This window comes from Choloepus didactylus, chromosome 21 (assembly GCF_015220235.1).
Source record: "Choloepus didactylus isolate mChoDid1 chromosome 21, mChoDid1.pri, whole genome shotgun sequence".
Lineage (NCBI taxonomy): Eukaryota > Metazoa > Chordata > Mammalia > Pilosa > Megalonychidae > Choloepus > Choloepus didactylus.
The window spans coordinates 48,649,049-48,670,924 of record NC_051327.1 but is presented as its reverse complement, the minus strand read 5'-3'; the positions used below and the strand labels follow the sequence as shown (position 1 = coordinate 48,670,924).

Below are 21,876 nucleotides of genomic sequence, written 5' to 3'. Positions count from 1 at the left end.
CCTCCCTTTCAAAGACCCTCCAGGCACCACATACCCACCTCCAGACCTCCAGAGCATTTGGAGTGGTTGACGTTGGACATTTGGGGGTGGAGTTATTTGTTTAAAATCCACTTCCCCCATGAGACTGTAAACTCCACAAGGCAAGGGAATGTGTCCTAGCATGGAGAGGAGGTGCTCAGGAAATCAAGATGGGGGGGGGGGGAGGGGAGGAGGGGGGCAAGAGGGAGGAACAGACCAGAACACAGTTGCCACATGCTCAGGGAGATGGGAATGAGAGGAAGGGACATCTACGGTATCTCTTATGGCAAAAGTCATGCCAGGAGCACCTGAGAGTTTTAGACCTCTGAATCCTGGTCTGCCCTGGACTTGGATGCAAGTCTTCATTCACTCTTCCTGCTCCTCAGCACCAGGAGCAGAAGCAGGTTTTGCCCCTGAAAGCAGGTTGAGAGTGTCAGAAGCCGTGACCCGCTAAGCTGACACTGGAATCACTCGATGTGCTCCAACCACTCTCCATCCCAACCCCAGATGGGCTCTCAGGGTTTGTCTCTGCTTCTGCATACAGTGTAGCCTGCCTGGAGGCCCTTCCCGTCCCTGTCCTGCCTCCACCACTACCCCCATACTCCTGGAAAGCTCCTTTACAATTCAGGGCCATATCCCCCCTTTCCATAAAGCCTGCCCAGACCCCCCTGAGCAATGCCAGGGCACCCCTCCACTCTAAACCCTTCCCCCAACCAGGGCACAGGTGCCTTCCTCCTTTCCAGCACCTGCCACATTGCATTGGATTAAGGACTTTCCAGATCCGTTCCTGGAAGAGAAAGATCTTGTCTTCCTTTCCTTCTTTTCCTCCTTTGCACCTTCCTGTCCACAAATACTTTGCAAACTGTTTGTATCTTCCGGCCACTGGTCCTGGTGCTGGGAGATACAGCAGTGACCGAGTTGGTACCGTGCTGCCTTCGTGGCATCCTAACGGGGGAGCCCCAGTTAGACAGAGAGAGGCTTGCAGAGAATGAGGAGTGCAGGAAGTAAGGGGGCCTGGGAAGTCTGGGGTGGTCAGGAGAGGTCCCTGGGAAAGGGGACACAGCGCCAAACATGCCTGTAAGCAAGGAGGACATTCTAGGCCGGACACAGCAAGTGCAATGACCTTGAGAGAGGAAGGGAGGGGTGAGAAACAGCCAGAAGGGCTAAATGGCTAACTAGGGGGCTGGGGGGGAGGGAAATGAGGTCAGAGAGGACGGCGGGCCCAGATTACATTCATCTCCTCCCGTCTCCAGCCCTTAGCACAGTGCCGGACTCACAGGAGAAGGTCAGGGACTGTTTGTTGAATAAGTAGGAAGGGGCCCCTGAGTGCCCTCCCCTCTTCAGTGGGCCTGTGGCTGCCCCTGGGGCTGAGCGTCCCTTTGCTACAGCCCTGCTGGCTGGGCTGCTGCTGAGAGAGATGGTCCTGGTGATGGCTGCAGCCAGGAGGCTCATTCCCTTAGGAGGCAAAGTTCTCTGAGAAAAATCAGATGGAGGGAGGCCACGACAGGCAGCGGTAATATTCCTCCACAGCTGCCTTGCCCGCCCCCCCCCCCACCTCAGGCCGACTGGCCAGTCCTGTGGGGTTGGGAGGCTCTGACAGATAAAAGCTGCTCTAAATCAGTTTTACTAATAGCGCCAGCAAGGGAACGCAAACCAGCCCGATTCTCTTCCTCCCTGATAGTCAAAGGCTATTTCTACCACAAGCCGCCCTTCCTGCAGCCCCAGCCAGCCGGAGCCTCCCCGTGCTCCCCTTAGGAGGGGCAGGAGGGGCCCTGGGCAAAGGTTCTCTATCTCCCTCAGCCTTTTCTGACTGGCATGAAACCTAAGTGAGATGATGTCATGTCTGCTCAGGCCCTCCACTGCCTCCTGACCCGGTCCGAGGGGGCGGCTGAGCTCCCTGTCCAACCCCAGCTCCTCCCACCTCCCTCCTCGCCTGCTCTGCTCCAGCCACTCCGGCCCCCTCCTCTCCCACAGCTGCCACCAGGTCTCACCGAGTCTGGATATCCGCGTGGTTCGCCTCCTTCCCTTCCTTTGGGTCTCTGCTTCCAAGTCACGGCATCCGAGAGCCTCCTCTGACAACCCTGGCTGAAAGCGTGCCTCCTCCACACAATGTATTTCCCTCCTGTTTTTGTCATCGTCTCACTAGAACCTGAACCCCGTGAGAACAGTCTTGGCTGTGCTTGCGGCCACGTCTCCAGCAACTCAGGCAGAGTCCAGCCGGAGGAGGCCTTGCATAAATAAATGAACGAACGAATTCGCAACATGTCATCAGTACCACCCACCCGACAGGGCTGTGCAAAGGTGGAAGCTCCCCGCCTCTCGTGTGCTCTGCGTGTCCCCCAACCCGCACCCCGCCTCATCGCGGATGCCACGGGAACCTTTACTGTCTAAGTGAAGTAGTAAAATGGTAGTCACCTTCTATTTATGGCAAACAGTAATGATTTCCATTTATGGCAGCTGTAGAAAGTTTCCTTTTTAAAGTAAACTTAGTCACATTTTTAAAAAAGGAAAAAACTTCTCTGTCAGTCTGAAAGATAGTTTATAACACACATCCAACTTTGCAAGAACGCTTTTCTGAGCGTGAAAGGAAATGCTAATTATTTTCTCTCAGATGTGTATTGAAAATGATTTTTTAAGTCACTATGTAAGAAACACATTTTGTTCATGGCAAACAGCCTACTGTGTCCTGGAACCAGTAGGAAATCCTGGATTCTGGCTCTGCACTGATATTCTGAAACTCCTGAAACAAAGCATAAAATCTCAAGGTTTGTATTCATAGCATTAAATGCTGATACATAGCACGGTATGAGAGTAATGAATTTAAGTCCAAGGCATTCAAAAATCACCCAAATTCTCCCTTTGTTTATCCTCATGGCATGGGCGTGGCATGCTATTTTGTGAAGAGTCTACCCTGGGGCGTGTGTTGCTGGGTCCACCTTTAGGGGCAGTATCAGCCATTGCATTGGGTCTGGGTTGCTTGGCTTCTGTTTGCCATGCAGGCACATTGAAAGCAGAGTATTTGTTATTCCTTTTTTGAGCATGAGAATATGTCTGATATGTCAGCAAATGCAATAAAATAAAAAAACAGCTTCCAAGCTTTATCTTTTCATTCTACTAACATGTATTAAGGACTTAACATTGCAGTATTGGGACACAAAGAACAGAATCGTTGGGAGAATGGCATAGGAGAATCACATGGGAGGTGGCATGTGAAGTGTGTTTTGAAGGAACAGTAGGAGTTTGTACTGTAAGATACATTTGGTCTTTTATCGTGGGTTTAGGATCATCATTAAGAACATTCATTCAAGTTATCATTTAATCCTCTACTAAGTGTCCCTCTGAGCCTTTGGACATGGCATAGACTGGGTTAAAACACACCTGAGTAACAGCTCTGCCACTGTACCACCCAGAGCTCACTCAGCTGCTAATGACACACACACACACAATTCAAACTGGTTTGAGTAAAAAACAGATAATATTAGCTTATGTGACCAAAAAATCCTAGATGGTGCTGATTTCAGGTCTTGCTGGATACCAGGAATTAAACACGGTTAAAAAGGATCTGGTTTCTATCTGCTCTGTCTCTCTTTCTGTGTTGGTATCACTCTTGTGCAGTAAATAATGGTCCTGATCATTTGATTGAAAAACGGCTTTTTCCTTTGTGGTGGCCGTAGTAGCTCTCAGCTCATACCAGCTAATAATTCCAGGGTAAGGGATATAGGGACTTTTCAAGGAGATCCCACCAACTGAGTCTGTTGGTCTGATTTGGAGCACACTCCTAGTCCCAAACCAGTCTTGTGGCCAAGGAGAAGGAATACACTGATTTGTCAGGTTTTGGTTGTATCGTGCCCATCCTTGCCACACGAGAGTGTAATCCCCTCCTCTTCCCCCACCCCGGGACATGGATGGAGAGTGGAGGAAAGGTGATTTCTCAAAGGAAAATCAAGGTGACATAACCAGAAGAAGAGGAATGGAGAGTGATGTCCCTTCTCACCATTTAGAAGCTTTGTGGCCTTTAGGCAATTTGCTTCAGCTTGCAAAGCCTCAGTTTCCTCATCTGTAAAATGGAAATAAGGACACTAGATAATGATATGGTACTGTTGCAGGAAGTAAATAGCACTCACAGCAGACATCATAAATGGCAGTTATGGTGGCCTGAAGAGCTGGACCCCAATAACCTGGAGCCTTTGCTCATAATTCATCCCTCAGTAAAGATGTGGAGCTTCAGGGGGGATCAAGCAACTTTGGTGTGTGAAAATGCCCTGTGAACTCTGCAGTGGCCCCAAGAATCAGCATTTTCATGCCTTCACCATGAAATCACTCTAGCGTAGCTCTCTGCTGGGACCTGATGCCTTGCAAGGTTAGCTCCTCAACATCTTTAAGCCCTGGAAAGCCAGTGCCACGCTCTCAGCTGCTCATGAATGCAGCTCAGGCTTTGGCACTCGTTAAGTCAGCCCTGCATAGAAGAATTCCAATATTCTGGCCTCAGGATTGCATGATCCCTGAAATATAGACTCCACCGAGTGCCTTTAAGCATAACTGATTCTTGGCATTGCTTACCAATTCGGCCCCTCCCCACCCCGCCAAGAGAATTCATAATATGATCATTAAAAAAATTCTACACCTTCTCCAGGGCCAGCATTTGGGAGAAAGATGGTAAGGATAATGGCACTGGTGACAAGACTTTGCTTTTGTGCTACACCCAAACTCCTTCGACCCTTTACTGGGTATCATTCACGACTCCTTGGCACCCATCACTCCAAGCACACCCACCTTCTGGCCATTCCATGAACATTTCTGGCTTTTGCCAGCCCCCAAATCTTTGACTCATGCCAACTCCTGCTGCCTGCAATGCTCCTTCCCCTACCTCTTCCCCTTCATTATTGCCCAGCCCACTATTTGACTTTCAAATCTCAGCTCAAGTGTCTCCTTATTTATGCATTCACTCAACCAATATTTATTCAGGGTCGATCATATGCTAGACCTGTTTTAGGGCTTGGAATACACGAATGAACAAACAGAACTCCCTGCCCTCATGGGGCAAGGAGTGGGGTGGTGGTGGCAGGCAGTAAATAAAACACCTTAATAAATAAGGTAGATATTATGTTAGTGGGGGTATTGGGAAGGGGGCTGTGGGGGTGCCATACGCAGCTTTCAATAGTGTGGGCAGGAAAGGCTCATTCAGAAGGTGAGAGCAGATCAAGAGTTGAGGCAATGGGGAGTCTGGGGATTTATCTGGGAGAACAGTATTCCAGGCACAGGCCCTGAGGTGGGAGCGTGCTGGTGGGTTGAGGAGGAGGTGAGTGGTGGAGGTGGGTCAGGGTGGGTGGAGGCCCAATGCGTGGGGCCTTGTGGCCTCTGGTGGGCTTTGGCCTTGACCCTGAGTGAGATGGGAGCCTGTGCAGGGGCCCAAACTGAGGAGCAATGGGATTTGACTGACCTCTGAGAACAGACTGCAGGGGCGAGGGCAGGAGCTGGAAGGCTGGTACGGGGCCCTAGACCAGGGACGTGGTGGGATGTGGCCAGATTTTGGTCCACTTTCCACACGGATCTGATGGATTGCATGTGGAGTGAGGGGGAGCAAGGCATCTAAGATGACCTCACAGGTCGGGCCTGGCCTCCCCTTGGTGGCCCTTCTGGGTTTCCTTAGGTAGCGCCGCATCCTCTACCCCCGGTGCTCCCACAGCACTTTGTTTAGATCCTTGACATCATATTTTTTCTAGGCTTTATTATCATCTATCTCCATTTTTGGGTCCCAGCCATTTTTTGTGTTCTGATGAAAGCTATGGACTCTCTCCCTAAAACACTCTTGGGTACACACCCAGTTTTGCTTTCGAGTCAATGGGTGTTCCCAGAACCCCCTGCAGGCCATCCCTGGATGTCCTGGCCATCCCAGACCTAAAGTTAGGAACCCCTGGACAGCTTGGGGAGTAGATTGCCTGGGTTGCTTGACTGGTTGCAGCTCAGGCTGCTGTTGCACTACAGCAGGGGCACCATTCACACCTAGCACAACAAGAGTAGTGATGCGGGAGTTGTGCAGCGCAGTGCCGGCCCCAACTGGCAGACAAGGGACGTGAATATAGCCTGGGTAAGACCCTGATTGCCTCTGAAAAAGGGCTGCCACACAGTAAGCACTTATTAAATGTTTGTTGAAAAAGGATAACCAATAAACCTGGCACTTTATGACGTTCTCATGCTTTTGTGGGTACCTTAAGGACTAACAGCTCCATGTTATAGACAAGGAAATAAAGTCTCAGCAGAACAAGGTATGCCAAGCCAAGCAGAGGCAGCGCTGTGCGGGTGCCTGACCTGGGTCGTGGTGAGGATTAAACGAGTTAGGTACGAAAAGCACTTGACAGTGAGTGCTCAGTCAACCTTAGCAGTTATCACCAGAGAGCCAGATGGTGGTGAAGCTGGGTGTATTAGTTTCCTAGCTGCTAAAATAAACATCTTACCATGGATTGGCGGAACAGTTTCACAGGTTAGAAGGCTTGCTTCCTCCCAGCTCAGAATCTCCTGGCCAGCTGACAATCTTTGGGGTTCCTTGGCTTTTCCATCATGTGGCAATGCACATGGCTGGCATCTTCTTTTCCTACCTGGTTCCATTGACTTCCAGGTTCTGGCTGTTCCCTGTGGCTTCTTTGTATCTCCGATTTCCTTTGCTAATAAGAACTTCAGCCATATTGGATTAAGGCCCTCCTTCATTTTGTTTGGGAATATCTTAACCAACAACACCTTCAAAGTTCCTGTTTACAAATGGGTCACACCCTCAGGAGGTGGAACCTGAACATATGTTTTGTGGGGGTGCATGATTCAATCCCCAGTACTAGGCCCGGAGCCCAGAACTCTTTTCTCCCCATGCAGTGTTTCTTCTGCTTTCCAGCACTGCCTGAAAGAATGGGTCTGCCCTCCAGGAGTTTATCATCTGGCTAGGGAGTCAGAAAGAAGAAGGAAAAAGATCCTAAGCCACTTTCACTTTTATCCTAGTAAATATTCTTGCAGCTCTGTGAGGTTGGCCTTATTAAATATCCCCTATTTGCAGACAAGGGAACTGAGGCTCAGAGAGGGCAAGTGGCCGAGTTGAGGGCTCACCCTCAGGTTTCCGAATCCCCACATAATTAGTGAGCAATATATATAGTTAAATGCTAGTAATGTAGCACTTAATTGTATGCTATTTCATACTGTATTATATATAATTTAATACTAATTGCAGGGTTTCAGAATGAGCTGAAGTGAATCGGGAGAATGGCAAGGGAAGGCTTCATGGAGACATTGGGAACTGATCTGGGCCTTGGAGAGGATTGGGATGGAGGCTAGAGGAGGGAAAGGGTGGATTCCTGGAAAGGGGACTAGAATGATTTAAGGCATCAGAGTGGGAGTGAGTAGGCACTGGGAGGGACTAGGACTGAGAACTTTGTAAGTGCCAGGTACCCGGCCGAATCCTTTCCACGTTACTGCATCCAGGCCACTCGTCCAACCAGGCAGGTCCTGTTATGAGCCCTGTTTTACAGTGGAAGAAACTTGGCTCCAGGCCTGGACTCCAAAGCTCGCGTTGTCCCCAGATCAAGTGCAGATACCAATCTAATTGGAGGTAGGGGTGTCATGAATGTTGGGAAATAAGGTTGGCTCCTCTAGGGCCTACTCAAAGCGTGATTGCTGGACATTACCCCAGAGCTTTTTTTGGAAAAGCAGACATGGGCCTGTCCTCTATCCTACAGAATGTGAATCTGCATTTGGACAAAATCTCCAGGGGATTTGTGTGTACATTAGCATTTGAGAAGGGCAGAACTGGTTCCTGTTAATGGGTGGCCAGGGAACCCAGGTAAGGAGTTTGGCTGGAGATAAGCCTGTGCTCTTAGGTTTTTCTGCTGCCATCTCCCTCCTGACAGAGGAGGGTGAATGCATTCCCACAGGGTTTGAGGTGAGAGTGCAGGGCAGCCCACCACAAGCTGAGATGTCTTTGAAATCTCATATTTCACCAAAAAATGTCTTTGAATGTTTCATTTCATGCCATAATATACCAATGGTCATTTTAATATTTCAAAATGGTTATGTAAATTACCATGGAGTAGAAGCGTGTTCCAGAAAGATGCGTGGAATGGGTTTCCTTGTATCTTAAATGGGGTAATAATAGCCACTTCAAGAGCTTCTGGGAAGATCAAAGGAGAATCATGTGCATGGAAATGTTGCATCAACTGTCCCCATGCACGATGCACATGTTGTTATTCTGGAACAATCTGAGAATCCTCCCCAGACTCGGCATCCTGCAAACTGCTCTCCTGAGGACTGAGGCCTCACGCGCTTTGTCTTGCACTCTGGGGGTGGCAGGGCTCAGAATCGGGGGGGATGTAGTATCCTCCATGGGCTTCTCAGAATACCAGGAAAATGAGTCACAAGAGAACAGGGAAAGCTATTGCCAGCTTGTTTGGTTTTAATTTTTTCTTATGATTTCATATTAATGCTCACTTTCTGGTTGGCCAATTTAGTCAGTGGGAAAGCCCCAGTAAAGCTCAGACATCAGAGACATCAGGAGAGGAGAGGATGGGGTCCTGCCTTTATTGGCTTTGTTTTCAGGCAGTTCCAGGCTTGTATCTCTTCAGCTCAACACCCCAGTGGAAAGAGAACAGCTCTTTTCCAAGACTATCAGCAAAAGCCCCAGAGCTGGCTTTCCAGAACCTGACTTGTGTTGTGGTTCATCCCTAAACCCGTGACCTACTGGGGCTGGGGGGAATAGCACTAAGTTGGTTGGTAAGGCCAAGGTCCAGTGACCCAAGCCAAGAACAAAGGAACTTTCTAGGCCTCTGAAGAAGCCGGTGAACTATAGAAGGGACTGAATAGTGCTCCCAAAGAAAATCCAGGGTGCTGTTGCCAGAAAAGGAGGCGCAAAACAACCAATGCCCATTCCAAAGGGACTTTCACTCTCAGGGCCATGTATTTCTGAAATGACCGAGTTGTTTGTACTAAGGAGACATTTCTCTTGTAATGGCCAGGGAAAGCATGACAGCTCCTTTTAAACAACTGACTTGGGTTCCATGTTGTTATGACAATTGAAAGATCTAAAGAATGAGTGTTGAGAAAACAGTAATGCCCAAATCTTGCCAAAGCCCTGACTCCTGGCTAGGCAGGAGTGAACAGTGGCAAGACTGGCGCATCGGCCTTCCCTCTTCATATATTATTAAAGTTGTGTTTGTTCGAATCCTCTTGGGCCATCAGACGATCTCTGGGGCTTTGGGTCACCAGAACGATGCGCCCAGGGAGCTGGGCCTTCGTCAAGGTCAACCTCCACCCTGGGCCTCCTGCGCGGCTGTGTGCAGCGCTGGTGCTCTCAGTGCCTGCTTCCCTGCGCTCTGATATCACACCGCTCTGTTTCTCCATTTCAGGGTCTCACTAAGGACATGGTGACAGACTTTGATGAGAAACATGATGAGTATTTAATATTGCTTCAGCAGAGGAACCGGTAAGATAAAGCTGCTCTACAGCAGCCCTTAATATTAGCCAAATAAAATCCCGTTTAGATGTATTTGCCGTGTGCAGGCCCTGTTTCAGGCAGAAATGGGATGCACCCACCCCCTCTCAGAGGCTTAGATTTTTACCTGCAATCCCAGCTTCTCTTTCTCCATTCACTGATTTAATTGCGTCTTTTGATTGAGCTCTAGCAGACTGTTAGACTTGTAAGTACTGCCTCTTGCCTCCCTGCTTCTGTTCTAGGAGAAGGTGGGATTGTCAGAAATGCTAGAATTTGGCAAAGCCTGTGCATTAGTCGTGTGAATAGCCCAGTCTGTGATCTTACAGACTTTGAAGGATCCTTGAAATCTGAGTCTATAATCATGCCTTGTTATGTAAAGGTGTAGTCATTTTACATTTAGGTTTCAAGTCGGTCGATACGTCATTTACAGTTAAGTTAGGACTGATTTGGACTCTGGAGTACTCTGGAGTTCTTAAAGTCTGAAGGAGAAGCCGTGTTTAGTGATCAGGGTCAAAGCAAGGTGGACTGATTTCAGACGCATCGTCTCCTAAGGTGCCCTTGCAGGGCTAATAAAGAAGTTCATTTTCAGTTCACTGTGGTTTTTCTTCAGATCCAGAGCCTTGCAGGAAGCTGGGTTTGCAAACTCAAATGCTAGGAGAGGCCTGGCAGGTTTGAAAAGTGAGTGAAGCCAGTTCAGTGGAAACCATCCAATCCCAGCTGCTTGGCTGTGGCCAGTCGTTGTTGCATGGGAACACAGGCCCAGGGGTCCCCAGATCTTCCAAGTTTTCTAGAAGAGCCTGAAATCTGGGTTTGTGTTGTGAAATCACCTGAGTTTTAAAATGTTGGTAATGAATTCAAATTAAATCACAAAACAAACAAGAATGCTGCAGGCCCTGAAAAAAAAGAAAAACAGATCTGCAGCAGGAGGAGGAAGGGGGAAGAGGTACGAATTTGGGCCTTTGTGTTGGGGGAGTAGACTTGGGGTCTTTCAGGCAAGAGAGTCTGGGGTTGTGGTCTTAAAGGTGAATTCAGCCCTTGTCTGACCGACTGGATTCCCGTGTTTGTCATCGGGGGCACCAGTGACATGTTATTTGAGATGAGTTTTTATGGTGCAGGGTAGTCCTGGGTATCATAGGCATTTAGCATTGCTGCCCACCGTCTGCCTGTACTAAATTCCAGTGCAACCTGTTCAGTCCCTGTGCCAAAACCTCCACCCATCCACACTTCCAGAGGCCCCTAGCAAGGTGGTGCCACCCCGGTAGAGAACCTCCAAACTAGATGAACCCTCCAGGGCCAACCAGGAATGCCACGGCCATTCCTCTGTGCCCAGACACTCAGCACCCATCTTCCTCCTTCCCAAGGCTGACCTCCAGCTGATTAGATCCACCTGGGTTTTTAGCATCATTAATGCCACTGAGCAGGATGTTTTTATTCCATTTCTGGCAGGCTGGATGAGGCCTCTGAACACCTGGGTGATCGTTTAATCATGCACATGTGACTTGTCTGGAGGGAGAGTGTTATAGTTTCTTAGGAGCAAATTGCTTCTCATTAATCGGGGGATCAATAAGTGTGCAGTCCAGGAGACAGCAGCAAATAGCATAGACGAGACTCTCCAGAGACAAGTTTCCAGCATGAAGGTAATTAAAAGAATATATCAAAAAAGAGTTGCCATAAAATTCGGGGTGGGGGTAGGATTCATGTCACCGAGAGAGAGCTGGCTTGATCACAGGAAACTAGAAGGCAGAGCTGAAAAGAAACACCTCCAAGAGGAGACATAGTGGGATTTGGATTGAACCTTAAAGGCACCTTTTCCTGAGGGCCAGCTGCATGCCAGGTGTCTGGCACCCATCATTTCACTTGGTCTGTACACTACCCACTGAGGCAGGTGCAATTATTGCACCCATTTTGCAGATGAGGGAGTGGAGACCCAGAGAGATGGCCCAGGGTTATAGAGCTAGAGGGGGCAGAACTGGCACACTCTCTTCTTTGTTTTATACAGCTTTGCCATACATAGTTAAGGGGAAAGAAACCTGCCAGGGTGGCCAAAGACCCTAAATTCACTCGGGAGGGATTGTGTGGGAATAAACTGCAGTTTATTTGGAAACCTAGTTATGTGACCAGGTAGAAAACCAGCTTCTGGGCTTTACACTGGGCATTGAGAGGAAAACCCAGTCTAGTTATCCGGATTGTCTTGGGGCAAGTTCTTAGGCAAGGTCTGCCCAGAATACAGCTGCCCACAAGTTGCTGGGTGGTGGTGTTCTTTCATTCATTTAGCTGAATTTCACTGGATACCTTCAAGTTCCTGGCAATATACTAGTGCAAAGGGGAACACTGAGATGAGAGTGACACAGACTGTATTAGTTAGTGCTCATTTGCTGAAACCCAAGGTAAACGGACTTCAGCAACAATGAAACTTATTGGTTCATGAAGTTAGGAAATTCAGGATGACATTGGCTTCAGGCATAGCTGGATCCAGGTGCTTAAATCATGTCACTGAAACCAGCCATTCTCCATCTTACAACTCTGTTTTCTCATGTTGGATTCATTCTCAGTCGGATACTTCTGTCAGGGCGGCAAAGACAGCCGGTGGCAGCCCCACACTTACATTACTTTCCCATATTGGAAAAGAGCACTTCTTTCCCAATAGTTCTGGCAGTAATGCTGAAGAGGGCTCCCATTGGCCTGGCATAGGCTGATGACCTTGACACAATCAATCCCTGTTTATGGTGAGGTGACATAGTCTGACTGACCACTCCTCGGCCAGCCCCGAAGTTGAGGGGTTGAGTTGGTCCCATCCAAACCATGTGGAGCTAGAGAAGGAGTGGAGCCTTTCCCAAAGGAAGTTTTAGGAGTTCTTTTTTTGAAGATGAGGGAGAATTTCTGGGCAGGCCGAAGGAATAGTTTTCACTGCACAGCCCTTCCCGTTGAGGAAGTCCCAGCTGGTGGCAGGGTAAGCTCAGAGCTGCCTGCAACTAGGCCAGATGGTAGAAAGTGATCCTGGGCTCCAGGAGAGGGTACAGAAGGGGGCTCTGGAAGTCTGGCAGCTCTGTTTCACCCCTGCACAAACCCACTATGCTTCCTCTCCCAGCAGACTCTTAGTGATTCTTGTCACTCAGCTTCATGAAAGATGGTATCATGTCTGGCAAGACTCATGAAAGAGCAATCAGCGTGATTAAAGGGCCCAGATATGAGGATTCACTGCAAAGAGTATGGCCCTGGCCTCGGAGAAGGCCGCCGCAGAGAGAGGTTATGATACATACCCCTCAGTCATGGAGGGCAAACGCAGATTTGTTTGCCAAATCTAAGAATCCAGCAATGGTACTATCTTTTGTTCCTTGAGAAGGGTCTTTTGAGAGAAACTTAGAGGGAAGCATGCCTACTGAAGAGGTGAACACATTTGCCCAAGAGGAGATGCAGGTAGACGGGAGGAAGCATCTCTCAGGGGCCCATATGGACCAGGATGAGCCAGAGCTTTAACCTGGGACTCGGTTTCATCCTCACGACAACCCACAGCAGGGTAGGCTCCCTTAGTCTCACTTTACAGAGGAAGCAGGCCCCTGGGAGATTGGTGGGTGTGTTTGTGTGTTGCGGGGTGTGGTTCTGGTTTGCTCATGCTGCTGTTATACAAAATACCAGAAGTGGATTGGCTTTTATAAAGGGGATGTATTAGGTTACAAATGTACAGTTCTAAGGTCATAAAATTGTCCAAACTAAGGCATCAGGAAAAGGGTACCTTCACTGAAGGAAGGCAGATGGCGTCCGGAGCACCTCTGTCAGCTGGGAAGACGTGGCCGGCATCTGCTGGTCCTTTGCTCCCGGGTTGCTTTTCAAAATGACTTTCTCCAAAATGTGTCTCTCAGCTTCTCTCTCTCAGCCTCTGTGCATTCTTGCTTGTTCTCCCAGGGCGTTTCTCTCTAAGCTTCTGGGGGTCCTCTCTTAGCTTCTCCAGGGCAAACCCTGGGCTTCATCTCTTAGCTTAGAATCTCCAAAAGTCCTTCTGTCTGCATCTCCAAGCATCTCCAAGTGTCAGCAAGCATCTGGGTCTGTGTCAGCTCTTAGCTTCTCTTTTAAATATGCCAGTGAACTAATCAAGACCCACCCTGAATGGGCAGTGCCACACCTCCATGGAAGTAATCTAATCAAAATTATCACCCACAGTTGGGTGAGTCACATCTCCATGGACACTCAATCAAAAGTTTCCACCCAACAAGATTGGATTAAAAGATCATGGCTTTTCTGGGAGACATAATATATCAAACCCGGCACGGGGGGGGGGGGGGTTTGGCAGAACTTCAAATGCTTTGCTCGATCCTCTGTGGTATCTTGATGTGCACAGTTGGGGGTCGAGGTCTCCGCTCCCCTGAGGTGACACCCTAGAGGGCCATACCAGACCCATTGCCCTCCACCTTTCCACCCCTCAAGCCTGGACTCAAATGCTGCCACTTCCAAGAAGCCCTGGCTGGGAGCAGCTGCTCCCTCTGAACTCTCCTTACTCAGAGCCCCTGCCATGTGATGCCTGGTGTTGGGGACAGGAGACAGGAGACAGCAGAGCAGGTGGTGGAGAGCACAGGCTCTCTGCCCTTGGGCAAGTGCACAGATAACATGAGCCACTGGTAGGACCCAAGGCCCAGGGCCATTGAAGGATTAAGTAGAGGAGGTCCTTGAATGCCCATAGTAAACCCACCCTCCGAATCAGCTTTCCTCTCCATCATCATCATCATTATTTTAATATTAAACTGCCTTCTCCCTGAGCTGATTCAGATAGTCCTTGAATGCCTGGCCCTCAGAGAACCCCTCAGTTGACACTTGGGGAAACTGAGTTTTGGAGGAGTCATGTGGCAAGCCCAGCCACTGCACTGCTCAGAGACCAGGGATGCCTCAGTCATAAGCCCTGCACAATGAGCCAGTCGTCCTTTGGGTAAGCTCCCTCGTGTCCAGGTCCCTGCTCCAGCGCCCTGTGAGGAGACCCTTCCCCAATCCCCAACTACCCCAGTGCGCCAGGTCATGTCCCTGCCCCACACCCTCATAGCACCTCACGCTCTGGACCTCACCATGCCTCCATTTCCTCATCTGTACAAAAAAGCTCCTTCCAGTGTCCCTCAAAGGCCAGCATGGGCTGAGACTGAAGCAAGGCTGCGATGGGCATGAGAGAGTCGCAGCTGTGGGTATTAGGGTGCTCCTCCATGTCTTCTCTCCTCTGCTGGACCCTGAGTTCAAGCAGTAGGTCTTTAGAGTGTTCCTCCCTGTTCCTGACACAGTGGGCAAGGCGGATCCCCGAGCCCGGGGCTTAGATTCCTGAGGGCAGGAGGGAGAATCAACATATACACAGAGAAACCCATAATATGACATCAGGCGGTGATACCTGCACTACAAAAAAAAAAAAATAAAACGGGGTAAGATAACAGTGTGTGTGTGTGGGGGGGGTGGGGAGAACAGTTTGGGAGTGAGACCACACCAGGGCTCAATTTTAGATAGGGCAGGAACTGATCTGATTTGTCTGAATCCCTTACACCTAGGACAGCTTTTTATGCAAAGCAGGCTATCAATTAAAAAGCAACGCTTTTCTCTGATGCCACGTGAATATCACTGATGCATGCTCAGCTGTGAGAGGTGAGCTCCTAAAGCGAATCCTTTCACAGTCTGAATAATTACCTCTTCATTTATCAGTTTCATAAATCCACATCTTCATAAATCATTCTGCTTAAAGACAGGCACACGTGGAATGTCAGCCCCAGATTCGGGGTAATGGGGTGCGCCAACCGTTACCAGAGACATGGCAGCCTCCTGGAGAGAGAAGTCAAAGTAGAGCTGCTCTGCCAGGGTGATCCATTCTGCTCGGGGCCTCCTGGGCTCCCCGCACCCCACCCTCCTCCCCACTGTCTCTCTCTCTGTCTCTCTGGAGGCTGCTAGGGCCCAAGGCATTCCTTGATTGTTTGCTTCAGCTCCTGCAGCTATTGCCGTGTTTGGAGATGTCTCTTAGATACTTGTGTTTCCCTTCTGTTTTAATGCTGTTGCCCAGCAATCAGACCTCTCCCAGGCTTCCGAGGCTGGCAAGAGATAAGCATTCTGTAATAATTGTTCCTGCCAGAATGGCTGAAAAGATGGATGTATCAGCAGCTAAAGAAACACTTAGGAAACAAAGAAATCACCCAGAATGCTCTAAACCACCCTAACTCAACAACTGATTTAAGTTTTACATTTATCGCCTTCCACTTTTCTCCAACTTTGCATTTACCACATGGGAACTGTTTCTATTCTGTCTTTTGTCACCGGCAATGAACGGATCGCAAACCGTGCCCCTTGTTTCTACAGAGTCTTCATAATCATAACAGCCACATAATATTCCAGCTCCTGCTTTCCCAGTTCAGGCATTTGGGTTTTTCTTGGGGTTTTGTGATGATTGAACGCTAAACATCTTTGTGCCTGGATTTATGCTCAGGAAGACTTGACCAGAATGTGCTTATCGGGCAAAAACCAAGCATATGGCATGTCTACATTTTCATGTTTCTTCCAAGAGGAGTTTACCAGCAGTGTCTGACTTTGCCAGTTTCTTCGCACTAGCTTTAGAAAGTAGTCTTTTCTGTATTGTGGTGAAGACTCTGGAGCCAAATTGTCTCAGTTTCCCTCCCAGTCCTACCACATGCTAGCTATGTGACCTCGGGCAAGTCACTTAACCTCTCTGTGCCTCACTCTCCTCTATTAAATGGGGATAAGAAATCGTTTTCCCATAGGGTTTTGTGAAGATTAATGATTTAATATGTGCAAAGTATGTAGAGTTTGGCACATCGTATACACCCTGTATATAACTATTATTTTATTATTTAAAACATTCAATTTTGCCAATTCGGTAGGTACTTTTTAATTACTTCAGAGAACACATGCTTGCCGCCATGTTGGTTGGTTGTCTGTGTTTCCTTTCATGTAATAATTCCCACTGATGTGGGGATGCATAAGAAGTTTGTAAAGATCCTAAAGAGTGTGGCCTCAAATAGAAGCAGTCCTGGGAGGGGAGCCCCAAAGAGTCCCTGGCTCCCTGTGGATGGAGGTGCCATTTGGGGAGTGGGTAAAGGACCAAGCCTGGAATGGGAGGTGAGACCTCAGGGAAAGCGAGACTGGAGGCCAGGCCACGCTCTCACCAGGATGCTTTTAGCCAATATAGTAATCTGCTAATAATCATACCATTAATCTTAAATGCCTGCCTTGCTATATTTGTTCACTGCGTCAGAATAAGAAATTACGCCATTGAGACATCAAGGGTGACTGAGAACACACACTTACACACATATCCATGCTCACACACACACATACATTTTCTGAAACCAAAATCAGGCTGTCCGGTCCGACGAGGGACGTTTTCTGATTAGTAGACATGTTACGTGAACTCTCTCTCACAAAGGCTCAGACCCTAAACCATGCTCTGTTATGTATTGAACAAAGGGTCTCTATCCACACCAAGTACAATGGTGTGAAATCGGGATCATCAGGAATCCAGGCTCCATTGGCAGCTGTGTGCACACATTCACTCCATTCTGCATCCACCACCACAGTGCAAGGACCATGTGTATTCGGTTTTGCTAAGTTGCATTTGAGCCTCAGAACAAAAGCAGAAATGCCTGGTAGGGCCTGAAACAGCCTCACCCTTGCTGCTGTGTGTAAAGGCCTCTTGGAGGCTGTTTGTAAATCACAGCTGGGCACATGCCCGGCCTCTGATTAGGGACGCTTCGCCCTCAGAGCAGCAGTTCACTCTGTGGCTAGGAGGGGCCGGCCCAGACTCTCCTAAATGAGGCCCAGAGCCTGGTCCCCCTACGAGCCAGCCATCTTTCTCTTCTAGGATATTAAAGCATTTGAAAACCAAGGACCCCATGCAGCTGAGACTGGAGCATTTGGAGCAAGGGTTCTCTGTCTACGTCAATGGGGCCAACTCTGAGCTGAAGACATCGCCACGGAAAGCCGTCCACTCCGACTTCTCCAGAAGTGCCTCACACGCGGAGGGGACACACGGTGAGCACAGGCCCTTCCAGGCCAAGTGGCAGCTCTGTTAATTAAGATGGTGGAGCCACATTTTGGGCATACGGACTCACCAGCAGGTTGCTGGTTAACCTACACAAGTCACCGCTACCCCTTTGCCAGAGAGAAAGAAAGAAAGAAATTTTTTTTTTTTTAGTACTTTTCAAACTAGTCTGGGCCTCCACTACCCCAGACCAAAAGATGGCCAGAGCAGTAAGTTCTTGGCACTTTACATTTCTTAGGTCTCAGGTGTCAGTAATTTAAGGAATTTTCTAGGATAATTTTGGTTCTGCCTGATTGTGTGTGAACTTCAACATCCAACCCTCTGTGGGATATTTGACTCCTCAGTTCACTTCGGGATTTAGTTAATTCATACCCTGCATACTTCAAACAGACATCACACATGTTCTGTATTGAAAGCACAGGCAGTGTGATGGGAAAGCACCTAACCCTGTGGCTGGCTCAATGTAGAAAATAATTTGATGGTTGAGTCAATTAAGTGGCAAAGCATAAGGAGTCAAGTGGACCTTCCTTCAGATCCCAATTTGGACATGTTATCATGGGGAAGCCACTTCATCTCCCTGTGCCTTTGTTTTCTCATCTTTAAAATGGGACCAAATGAGGGTGTCTATTTCCACAATTTGGGCATTCAAAAGCCAGAGAATGCAGGCCGCTTTGTCAGAGAGGCCAATGTGCTACTGAGTTCCAAGAAAAGGATTTGGAACAAGGCAGAGCCGGCTCTGAACCTTGTTCTGCCACTTTCTAGCTTGGATATCTCAGGGAATTGGGGCCTCTCTGACCCTCAGATTCCTTTTCTGTAAAAAGGGGATAATTATGGCCACCTTACTGGCTTGCCGGGAAGATTAAATGATATAAATAAAGTACCTGGCACCCAGTACTCTTAATTTTTGTTGTTCTAATTCATTGCCTCACAGGTAACAGAAGCTCTCAAGCCATTAATACATGGTAAATGACAAAACAAACAAACAAAACAATAAGGGGGTAAAAGGAGAAAGTGATGTCCCTAAACCTTCCCCTAGGAGAGCCACTACAATTGAACATAGAATTTAGCATGAGCTTCCTAGTCCCCTGGGCAAAGAGGGAAACCCACTGATTCCCCTAAGCTTTCATGGTAAAGGAGACAGGGTCAGACCTGTCTGGAGAGTCAGGCCTTTACTGGTCCAGATTTCAGGGAGGAACAGACAACAGGAGTCTCCTCTGTACCTGGGTCCCCAGTATTATGTTCAGTCGTTCATTCCACAAAAATATTTCCCCTCTCCCCTTCTTTTACACAAACGGTGGCCTTTTGTGCACATCTCTGTACCTTGCTTCTGTACTTGTTCTTGTACTCGTATCTTGAAGATTTCCTTGTACATCGACATCTGCCCAGTTTGGCTGTACGTTATTATCCATATTATTCCATGGTATGGATATGCTGTAACCTATTTAGCCACCCCCTCTTTTGCTGGGCATTTAGCTTGTTTTCTTGCTACCACAAACAGTGCTGCAGTGGAAATCCTCATATGTGAGACTTTGCACACACTGCCAGGCATTTCGGTTGTAAGTTGCACAGCTACCTGTTAGAGTGAGCTTGTCATCGTTGCCTCACCAGGTCTCCTTCCCTCTTCTCTGGTGCAGCTTCTGGACGCAGAACTCTATTTCGAGAAGCTGAAGAAGCCTTAAGACGTGGCTCACGGACAGCCCCCAGCAAAGTCCAGCGCCGGGAATGGCACCAGGTCTGGGAACCCAGGGCAGAGTCAGATCCATGGCCCCAGCTCCTACTTTAGAATGAGGAAGGAGGAGGTTAAGGGAACCATATGACAGCATTTCAAAGCCCTGACGGGGGGGGGAGGTGGCAGTAAGTGGGCCTGGCCGGGCCCTTCAGCAGTGCCCTCTGCTTGTGGAGCTGGTGTCTGGAGAGCTGAGGATCCCTTGGGACCTCCCAGCCCTCTCTCTGCTGCAGAGTCCTCCCTTTGGGGTGGGGGCCACCCCCAGCCTCACTCAGGAGTGTAGGAAGGTCAGACTCACAGCCCCACCGTGGTGAATCAGTCATACAACTTTTTTATTGAGCACCTACTATGTGCCAGATCCAGTCTTAGATGCCAGGGATGCAGCCACAAATGGGACAAAATCCCTGCCCTGTAGAGCCAAGACGCCAGTTTGGGCTGCTGCTGCTGCTGCTGCTTCTGCTTCTGTTGGCAGCTCATATTTTAAGGACCTACTAGGTGCCAGGCATGGGCTTGGGTCTCAACGACTCCTCTCCTTTGCCTTATAGCGTGAGTGCTAATGTCATCCCTCTTTTAAGTGGACCAAGGAGACTGATGCTTAGAAAAGCTAAGTGGGCTTTCCAAGGTCAGCAGCTACAAAGTGGCAGAATCAAGTCTCCAACCGAATATTTTACTTCAAGTTCAATGTTCTTGTTTGTATGGTCCTTGATCCCTTTCTCGTAGCTGCTCAGACTTTACCTGAGACCAGTGGGTCTCAACCCGGCTGCACATCCCAGTCTCATGGGGAGATTTTAAAATACTGATGCTCAGGCCCCACCCCTGGAGGTTCTGATTTAACTGATCTGAGGGGAGGCTTATGCACTGGTTTGTATGTTTTTTAATCTTGTGTTCAAAATTGGGAACTGCTGCCTTACAACGTTTCCTTCATTACCAAATCCCTCCCTCCCCCCATGTCTTTACTGTTTGACGCATATGGATCTATAGTAAATGCTTTTGTACACTTCGTTGGTCCATCTTCACAGTAACCCTGTAGGTTGGAGGCCCAGAGAGGTAAGGCGACTTGCTCAGGGTCACACAGCTACTCAGGGAGTATGAGAAACTGAGGTCCATGAGGCCACCCCCAGTGTTTTCAGAAACCCCAGGGACTTATGGGGGGTTCTGAGAAACAGGGAGGTGTGTTTCTCCCAGCTAACTACCGGGGCTGCTGAGCAGACAGCCTGGGCCTCCTTTTGTTCCCAGCAATGAATGTTAATTTCTCTTTAATGAGCCTTTTCACCACTGCTCACTTCAGACTCTCATTCCAGTTGTTTGAAGAGCCTTCTATTATCAGGAGCCATATTTGGGTCTTAAACTGTGACTTAATGGCTGGCCCCAGAGTCTACAGTTTAAGAGACTTGGCCCAAGATTAATTAGCATCTTTCCCAGTCTCTCTCTGTGGTCCCACACTTCATGGGGCCTAATCATGGCCGATTTCTGGGCTTCCTGATGCTATGAGGGCTGTAATTGTTCTTCTGTGCTGGGTCAGCCAGGGATCAGGCAGTGCCCAAGAATAGAGACCACCCAGACCACTTTAAGCACGTAGGAGTTGAATACAGGGAATCGAGTGGAGTGCTCACAAAATCACGGGGACAGCGGGAGGAATGGGCTCTGAGCTGGTCCTCCAGGAATGGCTCCCAGAAAGCATCCTAGCATTCCTCTGCCAGGGGTTGGACTGCTACCTGGGCCACGGTCAGCCAAGTGGGCATCAGGATTGGGAATGGATCACGTGCCCTCCAGGACTCAGAAAGCCACTGCCCCAGCTGTTGGCCTCAAAGTCACGCTGTGTCTGCTAGATCCACACTGAGAAGAAAGACCCCCTAGCCTGCCCAGCCAGCATGGGCCATTGGCAAAAAGCCTCTCACTGCCACCATGACTGGGCCTGCCACAGCCCATGTGACCCTGTCCCCCTTGCCCCACCTCTCCTCACCTCCCACTGCTTGCCCTGTCTTGGGTGGGGCCATCGATTGGCTGAACCTAAATTGTATCCAGAAATTGAGCTGAAAGATAGTCTGGGAAATGCAGTGTTTGGCTTTTCAGCCTCTACTGAACAAGAAGGCGTGCCAGAAGGAGCATAGAACAGGTGCTCACGGCCAGCCCACCAAACCCACCACTCAGGCTCAGACTGCACCCCTAGCATGTTGTCTTTTGGGAACCACTCTTTGGCAGATACTGACAAACTGGTATACATTCAGAAAAGGGCAAGTAGCGCATGGCTGGTGAGGGAACCAGAAAGAATATCATGAAAGAAGCCATCCACTAATTTTACAAACACTTATTGCCTGTAATGGGCTGGGCACAGTGCTAGGCCCTGGAGATAAAAAAAAAAAAAAAATTGAATAAGGCTGTTTTTGCTCTTGAAGATCCTACTGTGAAAACATGCAGACTGCTTAACCTGGGAGGAGGATGTGACAATCGTTTTCAAATCTATGGAGGGATGGTCTAGTAGAGTCCCAAAGTTAAAAATGCTAAGCCTACAGGTCAATTGGACTCACAGTTTAAAAACTCACAATTTAAGTGCCAACATTTAAATGCAGAAGATTATATATACATGTTATTTAAAACTCTAGACTTCTACTTTCCTGGAAAATTAGAGCTGGCCCCTGCATTGAACTGTACCCC

The 21,876-nt window shown here is 48.7% G+C and overlaps 1 protein-coding gene across 1 annotated transcript in view; it reads left to right on the top strand.

The window, feature by feature from the left end:
- The window catches only part of LOC119517380 (katanin interacting protein), a 185,456-nt gene that overhangs the window by 34,052 nt on the left and 129,528 nt on the right, over positions 1-21,876 (top strand). Inside the window, 3 exon segments of the mRNA XM_037813957.1 lie at positions 9,399-9,475; positions 17,316-17,485; positions 19,130-19,227. Of these exon segments, the coding sequence (XP_037669885.1) occupies positions 9,399-9,475; positions 17,316-17,485; positions 19,130-19,227 (345 nt within the window).